The following is a 16,589-nucleotide window of genomic DNA, read 5'->3' on the forward strand; positions in this document are numbered from 1 at the left end:
GCACCGTCCGTGGCGTAGACATGCCTTGACGAGCTCGGCACCGTCCGTGGCGTAGTCACGCCGTGAAGAGCTCGACACCGTCCGCGGCGTATTCATTCTGTGAGGAGTTCAGGACTGTCCGCGGAGTAGTCACGCTGTGTCGCATAGATGCTGCCTGTTGCAGTTTTGAAGCACAGGAGTTCTTCCCGGTGTTTGAAAAAGGACTGAGACGAGATTGACGTGTGGACTAAGCAGAGTCCGCTTTTCGGAACTTGATCTCGCAGTCCAACTGAAGTTCGAGCTGTGGAGTATTTTTACACAGTAACGAAGCTGAACGGAGCTGTGGGTCTCTAAGGGATCGTATAGGTCACACTCATCACGACACAGCCACCCGTGGTGAAGGTTTCTCTTCATATCGGGAAAATATGAAAGCCTTTAGGGCGATTGGGACCCACATGGCGTGCCTGGACCCCATGATGTCCGCTGTTTACCAGCCGATGTGAAGGCGAGGCCAGCACTTGGCAACTAGATCAGAGAGCCGGCTGCTAGCAGACTTTTATGTTCAGCTGTCGGCCGCCGAACCCTGGTGCTGGCATAGGGTTGGGCATGGTGATACGCCTGCTATGACTGCGGGTCTGGGATGTGCTCCAAACTGAATTTCTAGTGAGGGCGGTATTCGTACTTCACACGTCACTGGTGTGGTTTTTCTCGATGCCTCCAAGTCATTTATGGCGTGTTAATGCCATTTTCGCATACAACTTATGGTGAGCACCCACGAAACTTGCATTGCTGATTCATTCTAACAACGTTTGGTATGGCAAGTGGCATTGCAATGAAGGGTGGATGGATCGCGCGATGTCGTCAGATTCCGAGCTGGGTATTCATACTACCTCTTTAAATCTGGATCGCCCGTTCTTTTCTAATATGCGAAGTCATTTGCAGTGCGCAATTTGTCTTGTGCAGCTGTGCAGATGCATGGTATCTATTTATCGTGCTCATTAGGGCGGGCAGCAGCTGGTGGCTGCTTGGTCAGCCAGCGCAGCGGCAAACAAATTAGGCACTGGCGGGCTTGGCTTCTTCCCGAGATGATTGAAGCGTAGAGGAAGACAGCCAGAACAACGCAATCGCGGTGCTGCGATGGAATGAAAACGGTGTTTCAATGTATTGCAGCGTTGCGAAGACGGTGGCTCACTTTTGATTTGGTGAGCTGGTCTCAGCTGTAATGAATCAGGATGGTGACAGGCCCATCTTGATCAAAAGCGACACCAGACGACTGGACATGGCAAATCGACTGAGTAGTTAAATAATTGAAAGACTGTAAACAATGAAATGGAGCCCTCCCAAAATGAAGAAACTTTGTCTGGCCGTATTCCACGAAGCAACCGTTGTGGAGGAGCTATGGTTCTCCTATGTCAATTTAATCCTTCCAGCTAGAGCGATGAAACCTGTTGACTTTTCATTGCTATAAATCTGAGAAATCGTGAAATATTTTGGCGTCGTGCGGTACTCAGGGATGGTCTCAGGCTTCATCTGTTGAAGACCGCAGCGTCACTACAACGTTCTAACAAAGCGTTTGCCTTTTCAGTGTGCAATATTACGTTGGACAGTCAGATCCTGGAGTCTTCGTCCGGGAAGAAATACGGCCAGATCAAGACGCCGGTGCTGTCAGGACCAGTGTATTGTTGGTAAAGCCTATTCGTCAATCTTCTGACTCATCTCCGACGCTATCTCTTCATGTCTCCATGTCATGTATTCCTTGAGCCAATCTGCCGGGTTGTGTTGTTGAGAGTGGCATAATTCAAGCAGATTGTTTGGGAACTGTTGCAGGCTCAGTAAGACCCAGTCATTGTCATTGGTGTTCTCTGCTTGCATGCATGCTATGATCGCCTCTCATTCTGGTCGCTGCTTATTATCTTCAGCGGATAGTATTTTCCTTGTTGATTCATCATCCAATGCCCGACACTCATCGATGGCGAGGTTCCAATTTTAGCTACCGTGCAATGATGCCGGACGTTTTCGCCATCAAAAAGTAGCGTTCAGATTGTCCATAACGCTATTCGCTTCAAACAAGACCTGCTCACGTTCGTTTTATGGACTCGGCAATCATGTCGGCTTCTTGAGGCAGGAAGACAGCATCAATTTCTTTGACTGTAACAGTGCGCCGGAGCATAGCGGACCCCGACACAGCTGTCAGGTTCAGTCGCGCCTGTCAAAAACTTTCGGCCGTTCCAGTATGTGATGCGCCGTGGCCGCTAACCAAACAGCGTGGCCAAGTCTGGAAAAGTTGCCGCTCGCCGACGCGTGCAGCGGCTCCTCTATTTGTCGCCAGTGGTGAACAACAATGTGGGTCCGAAGTGGGGTCTTGGTGGGGTTTCAGCATTTTTTTCAGATTGATGTGGCGAGAATCAGGCAATGGAAATGCTGCCAACAAACACATTTTCCGAAGAAAAAGATTAACTTATTAAAGAACCGTATCTTCATGTTCTCCTGCGTGTAACCGAAAATCAAACTCTTTGAAATGGAACAGGATATAAGACCGGGCTTCGTTTGATGTTTCTTCCAGGTTTCCTGACTGTATACGATGGGCACCTTTCGAATCATAAGAAGTTTCGATGTCTTCGACGATGCTTGGGAAGCTATGTTTGTATGATTGGCGCAGATTTGTCGCTGTTTATTAACCCACCTTTCATGTCAGATGATCATTCGCCCTTTTCCCTCCTGCCCACAATGGTTTTACTATTTCATCGGCAAACCTTTTCAGCCAGGGCAATGGAATATGGTGACTTGTCTCAACTCTCACTTAACACCTGCCCGGGCCGGCGGGACTCAATCTGCCTAACCCCTCCCAAAGGATTTCAAAAACTCATTCTTTAACGGCGTGGTGTAGCTGCAACAAGCTTTCCATAACCTTAGGAAATTATTCAGTGGATCCTTTGGCATAACACATGAGATGTACCTTGAAAGGTCGCTGACCTATGGCAAGTCAAAGTCAGGGCGTGGCTGGCATCGAAGGCAATATCCAGGAAATCGTTCAATTGATACAACAATGGAATATTAGACGAATCCATGCATCTCTGAGATAGTTCTCTAGACAATCAAGCAATTGATTTAAGATGACAATATATTCCATGCACGTAGAATCGGGTATGAAGACCAGGCCGAGGTCAAACCAGCCTATGTTTGACTGGTGTGCTTGATTATTGGGGAAGTTTTTGATGCTCATTTCGAATTTCATGATAACAAGAACCGGCACATACATCTTCTATGGATTTCTTAAAGGTCACAGTTGGCCGCTGGCGTAAAATTACTCTAACCGATTGTTTGTTTTTGGGAACATGCCGTTTAGCGCAATCTATAACGCATATTCGAATTCAAAAATAAAAGCAATCTCATAGGTTTTTGGTCACCGTGACCTTCTTAAGATCAAACCAGGTCGCTTACTTAAAACGGACACCAGCGATCACCTGTTAAGAACAGGTATCCAGGCTTAAGGCGGTTTCATAAGAAGGTCTGAATGCACTTTAAATACGCTCTTTGTTTTGGCGATGTTTGACGTTTTTTGATCCAAACGTCATGAGCTTATGGACCTCAAGTTTAAACTTGTGAGCTCACATACCGAACAACCTGCCTTGAGAATTTGGTGTTTCTAGGTTTCTTGGAATTTCATATATCAGGGGGTCGAATTGCCCCCTCTTTTATCCCCATCCGAACGAAGGGTACTCATCCTGCCGCTCTTAAGACTTAAACGCCCTAGTTTCTTAGCTGTACGCCCACGAAAATGGGGAAAGGTATATCGGGTGAGTATTTCAAAGTCACCTCGGCATTCATGACGTCATAACAGCGTCATTCAAATGCTGCCATTCCAGAAGCCATGCGGCGATCAAGGTAAACAAATATGATTGTCGAGGCATTCAAATCTGGCCCTCGTGAGCGCGATTTCCAGATATAACGGCCTTCAATTGGCTCTCAATCAATGTTGTTATAGGTGCGGTGACGTAAGCAAATCATGACGCTTTGAGGAGCATATTTACTAGATAGAGAATTGTGCTGTCTAGAGCAGTCTTCCCCACTTGAAAAGCCTACCTGTGGTTATAACTGAACTTGTTTTACCAAATATAATGCTTTCTTCACATCTACAAATGTGAAATATTCCCTTTAACCCGGACACGTGTCTGAAGCGTACTCTGGCGAAAACGTGTACCGTTAAATTGCTTAGGAAAGATCCCAAATGTGATTCGTGAGAGATACGTCAAGACAAACCCAACATTTTTAAGGGCATCAATTCGTCGAGTATTTCGCAATGTCGAAGACCGCTGCTTTTTTGAAAAAGTTCATCATGTAAAATACATCATAAAGCAGCGTTTGCCATCGGCTGATGTAGCTGACACGTAACGAGAGTAAGGCCATAATAACCCAACATTAATTTTGCTACTGAATTTGTGCATGCTAGTTTCTTATTGGTGGGAAGCGGCTTCGACATCGCAGCAGGATGTAACTGATGCGAAGGTTAGTAATTACGTCACAGGGCTGGTGCCAAGCACCAACACGTGGGTAAAGAGTGGCAGTTAATATTATTTGTACCCATTTTAACATTGCAACCAAGCTGCATTTCACCCCACGCACCTCTCACATCCTTCATCCGTCTTCCATCTAGTGTATTTATTGTTAGAGTGAGCACAATTATCACGATGTGGGGTGAAAGTAGAGTACTACTACGAGCATTGCAATGTTTTGCTTCATATGAAGTAGATGAAAGACATTTTCAGTTTTCTACATCATTCACTGCTCATAAATGTCTTGTACACGGGTGTCTGCGTTTGGACCGGCAAGTCACAGCACAGAGATGCAAAAGAATGCGCGAAGTTTGATTACAATCCGTCCTCAGCATATTGTTCAAATAAAGCTCATCGCATGGAGATGGGGCTGAGTCGGTTAGTTTGCATGATATTGTTTTCATTATTTTTTATTCGAGCGAGATGCGATTGCATGGAGAGCGAGGGCGAGAGCGAGATTGTATTGTTTCGTGGAGACGGCTCGGATTGGATGGATCGGTTGCCGTTCCCTTGAATTGGATGGATTGGTTGCCGTTCCAGGTACATTTTTCGAGGCGAGCTGGGAGCAAGAATTGAGATACAAGTCTACAGGATGGTGCGTTCTGGCAAGTGGAAAAACGGGTAGGTGAACCGAAAACATCGAGCGTAGCAGGCGACCGCACACAACTGGCGAACCGCTCTCCGCCCTACCCTCCCTGTCTCCCCCAACTCTTTAGTGAATCGCAAGGTGTAGAAGCGGCACGGTTGTGGCAGCGCTGGACCCCGGGCCTGTCCCATAGCATCTGGGTTGATTCATGCTGGCTATGACCCATTTTGCCGGCATATACATTTTTCATTTGAATGGTGAAATAATTAATGGTCATGTCCTTGCTCGACTCGTTCTTCGCGCAGAATTTGAGCCATCTTCATTTGATACAGTGAAGTTGTCACGTGCATGATATTCAACACGAATCAGCGGTATCTATTGGATAAGATAGAATAGCTGCTGACTACGCTCATGTGTACTAAATATAGCATGCATAGGGTATCAAGGTATGTGTGGGGGCTTGTGTGCACTACAAGTGTCATTGGTGGCTGACGCCACGCCACTTGGCATAACCCAACGGTCGCGAGCGCGGTCCAGACCTCACTGTGACGTCATGCCGGGCCGCTTAGACTGTGCCGTATCACACATGCCGCAGAGCAAACTGTCTTATCACAGGTGCCACGGGGTAGACTGCCGCATCACACGTGCCGCGGAGTAGACTGTACCGCATCACACGTGCGGCGGAGTAGACTGTGCCGCGTGACACGTGCAGCGGAGTAGACTGTGCCGCGTGACACGTGACGCGGGGTACTGTGCCACATCACAAGTTCGTGGCTTATGTGACGCCTGGAATAATTCCGCTCAAACCAAGGCGTCTGGGACATTCGACTCTCCTGGAATCCATGGAGTCGTAGGAGTCGCCCAGCGTTGGACAAAAACGTAGTTTCACAGATGGGCTGCTGTCAGTTATGCAATCCTCTACTTCAACGGGAATTATCACCTCAGCGTCTTGCATTTCCTTTGTTCTATCCACCAGCACAGGAAGTTACAAAGCCATCTCGCTCTCCCTAATTTATTTAGCGCAATTAGTCCCGCTCCTGGCACGGTGCTGTATACATACCTTGTTGATTAATCATCTCTTACCATAACATCATTTCCGTACCACGTGACTAAATCGTAACCGTTGGAAGGCATTCTATAAAGCGAGTCTTATGCTGCCGATTAGATTCAAATGGTCTCATACACAAAACGCAGATTCCAAAAGTAAAGAGCTGAACTTCTACTGGTGCTGGTCGAGCGTATGGGCATTATTGTACAAAGTGTCTTGGTGAAAGTGATGGAGTAACACGCTGCCAAATACGAGCTTTTGACTTACAACATTTGCCTTTACTTCACTCGCAAATAGAACCGGTACAGGAGCTTTAACCATCCTGTGGGGCAGCTAAGTCTACAGTTTCTCTCTCTCTCTTTCCTTCCCACTCACACTCTCCCTCTCACTCTCTCCCTCTCTTCCTCTTTCTCTCTCTCTCTCTCTCCCTCTCTCTCTCTCTCTCTCTCTCTCTCTCTCTCTCTCTCTCTCTCTCTCTCTCTCTCATCTATCTCTCTCTCGTCGATCTCTCTCTCTCTCTCTCTCTCTCTCCTGCTGCAGTCCCGACTCCTCATCTCCTCTCTCTCAGGCGTCGACCGTTGACATATGAGCCGTTGTACCGCTGGTCTTCATGCTTCGTAAATGTAGCCCTACGTCTGTAGTTTGAAATTGCGTGTGAAATATGCTGATACGTTTCGAAACAGTTATATTTTTACGCCTTCTCGTAAAACTAGCATAAAATGAGGATCGCGACGCAAATGGTAACAACAGCAGCCACGGAGCCCTGTTACGTAAAAGACGGGTTGTGACTTATCATCAGCCTTTATCTTGTTCTCAATCGCTTTGTTAACGAATTGCTTAGTGTTAGCCCGGTAGCTGTGAGCCACCGCGGTGTCTGCCAACGTTTTAAATAACGAAGAAAGATGTGTGTTGATGAATGGAGACAACATTTTCTGCATTGTTCAAGAGGCCGTATTTGCTGCGTTTTGGTGGGCTTGTTTTTCACAGCCTTTCGCTGTTAATTTGCATATTCCACCGCAAATGGAGCAGCCGGTTATTTGACCCGCCAGATCTCATTAGGTTTGAAACGATGAAAGATGAGCAGTGCGGATAATTATTCATAATCCTCGTCTGACGTCATACTTTTGTTGGATGGTTGCGGTTGCTGTCTTTTGCAGCCTACGCTACGGCTATAGATAAATCCAACCACTAGCAGTCACTGGGCTGAAAACCTAGGAAAGAATAGAAAATGCAGTCACTTTCCTAGAAAAATCGCGGGGTCATTGAGTATATTCTTCTTGTCCCAAAAAGTTCACCTACGGGCTGTTGGGACCTTTTTCATGGGTTAGACAGTCTATGAAGAAAGTGTTGACACAGCTATTTATGTAAGCCCCTTTAAAGGTATTCTAAAACATTCAGTGCAGTGAGCCCTCCTGAAAACAGCTCTAAAAGGATATGTGTTGCTCATATAAGATAACCAAACATAAAACGACATCAAATGACAACAAAATAACGAACATATAGAACAGGGATATTAAAGAAAAGCATGCAGCTTGCTGCATATTCTATTTTGAATGAAATCGCACAACTTTTGTCTTGTTAGTGTTGGTAGGGTGTTTTTTCAGCATTGCGTGTAATAAATAATGCCTTAGTTTATGCCATCCACTCAGCCAGCTTTAGAGTACTGTTGTTGTGCGTTTAACTCTAAAGATCATTTGACCTACCTTTCGCTTTGCTAACGGCTTATGTCGCACGTCCAGTCCAGGGGTGGCCCAGCGCACGACCTGCGTCGCGCACTCTCGCGGTCCGCCCCCCCCCCCCCCCAACCCCGGAGTCCGCATCCCACACCCAGGCGTCTGTGACCCGTCGCCGACCGGCGCAGGTGTACCGGGGGCGGCCTGACCTTCCTGCCAGGCACCCGACTCAACGCCTCTTCAGAGACAAGTCTGAAGGTGTGCGGGGAGAACAGCCGCTTCTCACCTCCGGTCACCCTGCTGCTGGACACGGATCGAGCCGTGCTGGAGTACAGGTGAGGTCCCACTGTAACCTCTGATCACGCTGCTGCTGGACACGGACCGAGGCGTGCTGGAATACAGGTGAGGTCCCACTGTAAACCCCGGCCACGCTGCTGCTGGACACGGATCGAGCCGTGCTGGAATACAGGTGAGGTCCCGCTGTAACCCCCGGCCACGCTGCTGCTGGACACGGATCGAGCCGTACTGGAATACAGGTGAGGTCCCACTGTAACCTCTGGTCACGCTGCTGCTGGACACGGATCGAGCCGTGCTGGAGTACAGGTGAGGTTCCACTGTAACCCCCGGCCACGCTGCTGCTGGACACGGATCGAGCCGTGCTGGAGTACAGGTGAGGTCCCACTGTAACCCCCGGCCACGCTGCTGCTGCACACGGACTGAGCCGTGGTGGAGTCCAGGTGAGGTCCTAGTGTAGCCCGTTGTCAATGATGCGCTCGAACCGCCTCAGGCAGCAAGAGATGCAGAGGACGGGATCAACGTTATAACCCATGACCTATGACCTATGACCTATAACTTATGTGTCTCGTCTGGCGAGTGTTATGGCGGCATCGCCTGAGTAGACACGAGAGTACACCGCCTGATGACAAGGACTTTTTGGTCTGCTCTGCTGCGTTCTGTTTTTTGCGCGTGTCTTGATGTGGACAACCGCCTCGTGGCCATAGGCCGAAAAGCGACGGATAAAAAACTTCTCCGTATGCGGTTTTAACTTTTGGATGTTCAGCATAATAGATGGAAAGAAGAACGTAATATCCAGTTATGAAGACGTTATTGCTTCCCTATTTTCTCTTGCAACAGCAAATGAGCATTGTCACCTACCGGCGCGCTGACAGAAACATCGAAGCTTTTAACGTAGTTGGGAGGCTTAGAGGCACTCTGATAAGTAAATACTGGTTCGAGTCAAAGGCACGTTTTATATCTTCCGGTAAAACTTTCGAAAACCTCTCCATGTTCGAAATTCCTCGAGCCATCTCAAAGTGACCGCACCGTACCGGAAGGCTGCCGCATGAAGCTGCTTGTACCCGGCGGCCGCCCTTGCTCGATCACGGCGCGCTTTCCTTGAGTTTTTGAGTGAGCAGTGTGACTGTTAATATGCGTGTGTGTCTAGACCTACCTTAGAAATGTGTTTCTCGCATTCCTTTATGTTTCATCGTTCTTGTATGAAACCGACGGGGCGTAGAAAAGCCACCACGTGGAAAATCTTTAAACGAATTGAGTGAATAGATAGCAGTGGAAATAACACGTCCTGAATACTCGCCATGAGTTACCGCATGAGCATTGGAGTTATGGGTCACCTCGTGATGCACTGACATTGTGTCTTACTTTCCCAAGCCGTGCTGGCTCGGTTGGCGAAGTCACTGCATTGCTGCTTGGTGCTTGTATTATTTTTACATGCTGAGCATATCGCTACAAACACTTTGAATGCGTTTACCTCAATTGCCTCCTGTGGCTGGTGAGCTAGACGGCATTACAGATAACCTTCTACGATCTCAACTCCCCCAGCCATGAATCTCGCCCAAGGTGTGTGAAATAGCGAATTTTTAGTCCAGCGTAGTGATTTTCACGAGACCTGATGGCTTTGGGTGACTGGACGTGGTGCCACTGCAGAGTGCTGGAGCGCTCGGAGCGGTCGCTCTTCATGGCCTTCTTCAGCTTCTCCCCGCGGAACAGCCCGCACGTGGGGGTCCGCAGCCGCGGCGGTCGGCCCGTACCGCACACAGGTGAGAGCAGTGAGAGGTGAGAGGGGGAGAGTGACGAGAGGTGAAAGGAGGGACAAGTGGCGAGAGACGGGAGAGGATTGCCAAAAAATACACAAGGTGAAAGTGGTGAGATGCAGGAAAAGACAGTGGAGAGATGCGAAAGGTTTGCGAGGCTTGAGCGGCACAAGAGATCAGTTCCCACAGCTGGCAACATAACGTGAGAACATTGCCACCAGCTGGTGACATAACGCGAGAACAGCGCCACCAGCTGATGACACAACACGAGAACAGTGCCCCAAAGTGATGATGGTAGGGGCCAGGAGGATTGCGATACACCCACTGACGTGAGCTGGCGCGCGCGAATGGCAGGACGAGGTGGCGACGTGCGGGGCACGAGAGAAGTGTGGCCTCAAGGTGGTGACGTGGATGCTTCGAGAGAGTGGTGTCTTTAGGTGGTGGGGAAAGAGGCGCAGACGAATAGCGACACCGGGTCAGCGCGTGGCGATTTACTGATGGTGAATACGGTCCAGGTCGTATTCACTAATGGTGAATACGGCCTGGACCAAACTGGATCATGGTGTTTCAACTTTCAAGTCGTTATGCCGAATACCATAAGCTCTGGCCCTCGATGTCTGGTCACATATCCAAATCCGAGTCCCTGGCGCTTCTCGCACCCCCAAGCAGCAGAGATGAAATTTATTCACGATTGGGGTTCATAATTTTCAGTTGTGTCTTTATTTGTGCCACCGTAAATCTAACCCTAAATTTTCCTAAATGCTTAGGAGTCTTGAAGCCTGCTCTACCACCAACCCGTTCCGTAACGTGACAGTTTTCGCCCCTATTCCGCGAAGACTTAAGACTAAAAATTGGCTTGCTGCTCCATCGGTCTGAGCGCGGAACACGAACAATTCAGACTGGCATTTGGCCAGAAGCGTCACCAGGCTTTGGCACCCGTGGGGCCAGTAAACTCGGGACAGCTCCAGATGGTGCTGGTATGTGCGGAGCTGTTGATTCGGAATGTCAAACCATTGAAATCAGAAGACCGTCTCTGCCCCAAACAGGAGGGGGTACTCAGGGCACCAGTTGACCCCCTCCCCCCCCCCCCCTCCACAAGCGGCGAGCCTGGACCAGACACACCGTCTCCTCCCAGCGCAATCTCCGGGTCGCCACGATTCGACCTCTATGAGCGCACACTGCCGCGCCGGCCGGTGGTGAACGAGCCCCGACACAGCGGCCGCGGCTAATTGCGGGATCTAGCGCCGCCGGCGGTGGCGGCGGCGGCAGCGGCTCTTTCACGCGGCGCCTCAGGCATTGTTGGGTTGGAACGCCGGCGGTCACACTGCTTGGCGCGGATCTGCGGTCGGCCGCCGAGCCGTTGCCAAGGGCTGGGGTGGTGGTCTGGAGGTGGATTATCCCGATCGTGTGATACGGACGAGCAGACGCTGATAATTTCTTGCTGACAATTTCTTGCTGAGGGGGATATTTGAGGTTTGCATTGTGAAGTCCGAGTTCATATATAATAGCGTGATTCTGACTATTCAATGGACCGCTTCCTCATAATGCTTTGCAACAAGGGCAAATCCAAGCTTTTTCCAAGGTGTAGTAATCATGGGGCTTCATTTGACGGTGGTGTCTTTGAGGCCTAGTAGTTCGGTGTTTCGAATTGCGATTCGGTTCAGATTTGAGTCCCAAAGCTTCTCATGCTTAGAAAGCAGTCCCTTGATGCCTGATGCGGACCTTTGACAGCGAGTCGAGGAGGCAGGCTTGCCTGGCCTACGTCAGCAGATAACCCAATGGATTCTACTAAAATCCGTAAATACGCTAATATCTTCAATGCGGGGGCAATGGGTGGTCACCCGAATATCTAAGGGAATGTTAAATATGAAAAAGAAGTAGGCTTGGGTGCCGGTTAATTGTTTTATTGAATATTTGCTTGACATTTCGGCTGAAAGGTTTTTTAAATTGTTTCGTTCATAGATTACTTAAATTACTTAGCCTACGTCCACCTATGATCAAAGCATACCAATGTCTGTTTTCAAAAGGCGTGCTAAATCTAACCTTGCGCATATCTACTTGATCCTGCATTGTCTGTGTTTGCTTCAGACATGCTTATAACAGACTGGGGAACCCATCGCAGGGTGTACGCAAGGTCAAAATACAACTTTTTCAGTTTCAGATCAGCACTGTAGTATGACATGAAAAGAAACGTGTTATTATGTATTTATTATATATCTATTAGAATTATAGATCGGTCATCACTTGCAACACAATAAGAAAACTGACTTCTGTTTCAAGTTTTTAAATTGTTTCCGCTAAACAATTACGGCGACATTTCTGTTGTGCGTAGTTCGGTGTGGTGGATACCTTTTCTCAAACTTTGTCGTGACAGTGCAATCATACGTGAAATATTGTGGATCCGTTGCTCGATGAGCGGTCTTGAACACCGCTTGATCAAGAAAAGAAGTTTATGCCTTAGAAAGGACTTCCTCCGGCTGAGCCAAAATTGGTTGAGAAGGGAGGTGAAATTTTACATGGTATTGCAGTCGATAAGAACTGAGCTCATCGGCAACATACGAATGCATGTGTTCTGGATAGATATAATGGTGTACGCTTCCCACAGATGGTGTCTAGATACGGATGCATTATGGCAATAAACTTTATGATATTCTAATGCAGCAAAATTGCTGATGAGTGACCGCAATAACGGCCGACCATCCGAAAACTTTGTGGGGCATCGGTTGATTGCGACTTTCCTCCGTTTCCTTCCACACGTCGCAAAGGTAAAAGCTGAAGTGTGGCCGAGTTGGGGAAGAGGTGTTTTTGCCTCCCCCGCCCTTCTCCGATCTTCATCGCTCACAAAACGATCCAGCTTTGTGTTTTATGTCACTATGCAGGTGCGACAGGGGTGTCACCAGAATTTGGCCTAAGGGATAAAGCAGGAGCTGTGGGTGATGGCGAGTGTGGTGTGGGGAGGTGGGGTGGGTATGCGACCTCCTGCGTTTGGTTTGTGGTTGGCCGGAATAAACAGGGTGCGATACAAGTTCACACTGCCGGGCCGCGCAAGGATCCATAGCAGGGGCGTTACGCCTGTGCTCCACTCCTCCCCCCCCCCCCCTGACACAGAAGCGCTGGCAGGTAGGACCGGTGACTATTTCACTTTCACGTATCAACATTGACGAAACCATGCATTGTAGCAGCTTGACGCCGACACGTTCTCGGTGCTCACGGCGAGTTTTGTTTCAGAGTGCGACTGGCTGTACCAGGACACGGACTGCGCCCTGAAGGACTCCTGTGTTCTGGCGTCACCTGGATATCCAGGTCAGTCGGGCGGCCCGCCAAGTACTGCCGCACGTTAGCGCCGGTGGTCCCGAGCATTTGTTGGTTTTGTGCTGCATATTTCACATTTAGTATCGTTGTGCGAAAGGCTGCCAGTTAGATTAAATCCATCCCGCCCCAAGGGACGGAAGCTCACTTCCGCGCAGTTAGCTGGAGTTAACTACATACCGAGAGCGTGTAGGGCGGATGCTGCTTCACTCTGTCTGAGTTCGAGTCCTGGAGAGAATGATAGAAGTCTGTTCGACCAGACCATGTACAGAACGATCAGCTGGCAACCGAATGGAGGTTCAACCTCGCTCCGGGCACCCGTAACATTGCACTCCACAGCACTAAAAATGTTCTCCGGTCCTGTCTGACCAAGAAATGAAGGCACATCTAGTCCATTAGAATGTAGAGGCACTTCTTGAGTACAGTATATCTAGGGTGCACGCAACACTCTGGGCTTAAGAATTCTTTAAATATAAAATATCGTGTGATGTGGTTATAATAGACTGTCAACACGTAAGCACTATGCAAAATATCTAATAACAATTATGATAACTAATTATACCCGTGCTTACGTGTTGACAATCTATTATAACACACGATATTTTATGCTTAAAGAAAAACACGACATTACGCATGTATCCAGGCAGTTGCATCCCATTTTTGTCGGGTGAAACCTAAAACGTTCTTGTTGTGTTACTTTTAATTGAACAGTTTTTTATGATGGCATCGTTTTACAGCGCCTGCCAACATCGGCTAATTTTGGTCAAACCCGGCGAAATTGTTCGTCTTAGAATACCGGACAGCATCAAATAGAGGAATTTTAGTGTCCGCGGTCATCGGAAGGACACATTAGCCAACAACGTCTTAACGATTTAAAGCTCCGGACTGCCATAAAATCCCTAAAAATATCACATGCTCTTGTCATCAGGTAATATTCTCACACGATCATAGGCTTATTTGTAGTCGACTTCGTGATTGTGGTGTGGTGGGAAGGAGTCAAAGCAGCGCATTGACGACGTACCAGGCGGGACTGCTGCTACAGGAAGGCGTGTTATTGCCCTCTCACTATAATGACATACGCGCCTCTGCTGAATGGAGCCAGGTATTCAGTGGTCCAAGCCGAATGCCGGCCCAGAACACTTTCGTTGACCTTAGTGTTTTGTCTTAGTGTTTTGTCCCACGGGCAGATTGTCTTCGAGTTATACGCGTGGCAAGTTGCGTCACTCCCAGCTGATTGACATGATAGTGGGATTTCTATTGATGGGTCGTTTACTCTTTACAATGAAATGATTGAGCCGAAGTTCCACCGTAACACGCACAGAGGAGGGAGGGAGGTGAATTCGCCCCACCCTCTTATGTTTCCTACCTGGCATCGATACGGATTTCCCCGTAAACCAGACTTAATTTTCCCTCTAAAATACAGAACAAGATATTTATTCACCCCGAAACAACCAATTCGTCTGGCAACACCCTAGATACAGCCCAGTTAAGTTGTCCGTGATGGCCGACTATCCGTAGCGGCGAGCGAGTAGCTGCTCAGAGCGCTCCAGGTCGAATGAAGGTACGCTTCCGCGTAAGGAGACCTATATGCGGTACCATTCTAGGGAAGCCATCTGTGGTTGAACGGTATTGCTCAATTTATTTTTGGACACCAGCTCATTACTTCACCCCTCATCCACCGGAAACGCGCTGTGCTTTTCGCAGAATAACACGAGGGGACGGTGGTAGCTGGGAAGTTCCATACGCTGTGTTCTCAGAATTGGCCGCCCATCTTAACTCACTTTTCATCTGCCACTGAGCACGAGAAGATCTGACCTCATTTCGCCCGCACTCTTAACACTTATGATAGTACAGCAGTACGTACGCGTCGTGCGTTGTCTTTTTTGTCATTTGCCTGTGTAAATGTCTTCTTGTCTCTGACCTGGGTCATTTCTTATTGTCATTACCGACCAAGAGATGTTGCGTGTCAGTGAACGCGATGAAACGAAAGCTTCTTGACCTATGATCACCATGACTTGGTATTCAAGAAATGATTTCTAGGTATCATTCTCTGAAGATTTGTGACGAAAGATTTGTTACGAAAACAAAGATCCCAGGACGGAACACCGATTTCGCCCTGTTTTTGGGGTGTGTCATTCTAACGGGACCTCCGGTGCACGTGCCAACATGGGCTCAAGGGAGGACAAGTGCGCTGTAAGTGTGCTGAGAAATATGGCTGACCTTAGTTCATGGCAGTCGCTTGACTTAATCGCGGCACGTACGAATCTTAGCGCTTGTAAGAGAAACTAACTCATCGCGGCATTCGATAAGTTCCGACTTGTTCACAATACGAAAAAATAAAATTACGGTTTTACGAATATCTTCTTTTGTTTTCTTCGAAAGAATGTCAGCTATCACCAAATGTTGCTTAAGTACAAACTTGTCAACAATTCCGCTGGTGTCCTTGTATTACGGCTAAAAGCACACCTTTCCAGGACTAAAGTTCTTTTGTAAAACAAACAACGTTTGCTACCGTTATCATATGACACAACAACTCACGTCTGTGAGACCCTAATGACCCTAGCAGTGCCCATGCATGCCTTGATCAGCCCCCTAGCGGCCATTTACATGCGGTCACACGCCTGCTGTACGGCGGGGCCGCACATGTCGGTGGAACACCCTATATTTGGCTCCGTTTGGCGCCATTATACCGCGCCACGTCCTCCCAAAGCGTCCTCGCACTGTGTGCATACCCTCAAGATGGACGGTGAGTGCTCTGTCTGGCGAGATGAGGCACTAAAGCGACACGAGAGTCTTGGCGGAAGACGTACTGGGATGACGCTCTCCCGCGTTGATGGTGTGAAGCGCAGCTTGGAGGCATTCTCAACTTCTGGCAGCAGCTGTTGAGGATTGTACATGCGTGGGGCGAGATGCGGAGGAGAAAACAGTCAATTAAGGCTCGCTTTCTCTGTGTCCGTCTGCTTGCTTTTGTGCGACCTCGAGGGACTGGCTGGCCCGCTGATTCCGATTTGAACCTCACGCGCCGGGTACAGCCCTTTCCAGTTCCGTCGGTTTCACCATGTTCTGTAGCGTGAATGGCGCGATTCCATGTCAAACGGTGAATGGTGCAATTGCATGTCGAAGGGTGAATGGTGCGATTCCATGTCGAAGGATGAATGGCACGATTCCATGTCGAAGGGTGAATGGTACGATTCCATGTCGAAGGGTGAATGGTGCAATTCAATGTCAAAAGGGTAAATGGCGCGATTCCGTGTGAAGGGTGAATGGCTCGATTCCATGTCGAAGGGTGAATGGTGCGATTCCATGTCGATCGTTTGTTCTTTCTGTTAGAATGAATAAAACGGGATAATGCACCTGTGCGTCATATCAAAATAAAATAGATTTAAGATG

At 48.5% G+C, this 16,589-nt stretch overlaps 1 protein-coding gene across 1 annotated transcript in view; it reads left to right on the forward strand.

Annotated features, from left to right (window-relative positions):
* LOC119094958 (uncharacterized) overlaps positions 1–16,589 on the forward strand; it is a 178,140-nt gene that overhangs the window by 160,105 nt on the left and 1,446 nt on the right. The window contains exons 3-7 of the mRNA XM_037217869.1: positions 1,565–1,664; positions 5,073–5,153; positions 8,028–8,174; positions 9,784–9,896; positions 13,119–13,222. Coding sequence (XP_037073764.1) covers positions 1,565–1,664; positions 5,073–5,153; positions 8,028–8,174; positions 9,784–9,896; positions 13,119–13,222 — 545 coding nt within the window. The remainder of the gene's footprint in view (positions 1–1,564; positions 1,665–5,072; positions 5,154–8,027; positions 8,175–9,783; positions 9,897–13,118; positions 13,223–16,589) is intronic.

Source organism: Pollicipes pollicipes, unplaced genomic scaffold (genome assembly GCF_011947565.3).
Source record: "Pollicipes pollicipes isolate AB1234 unplaced genomic scaffold, Ppol_2.1 Scaffold_4219;HRSCAF=4965_pilon_pilon_pilon, whole genome shotgun sequence".
Taxonomy (NCBI): domain Eukaryota; kingdom Metazoa; phylum Arthropoda; class Thecostraca; order Pollicipedomorpha; family Pollicipedidae; genus Pollicipes; species Pollicipes pollicipes.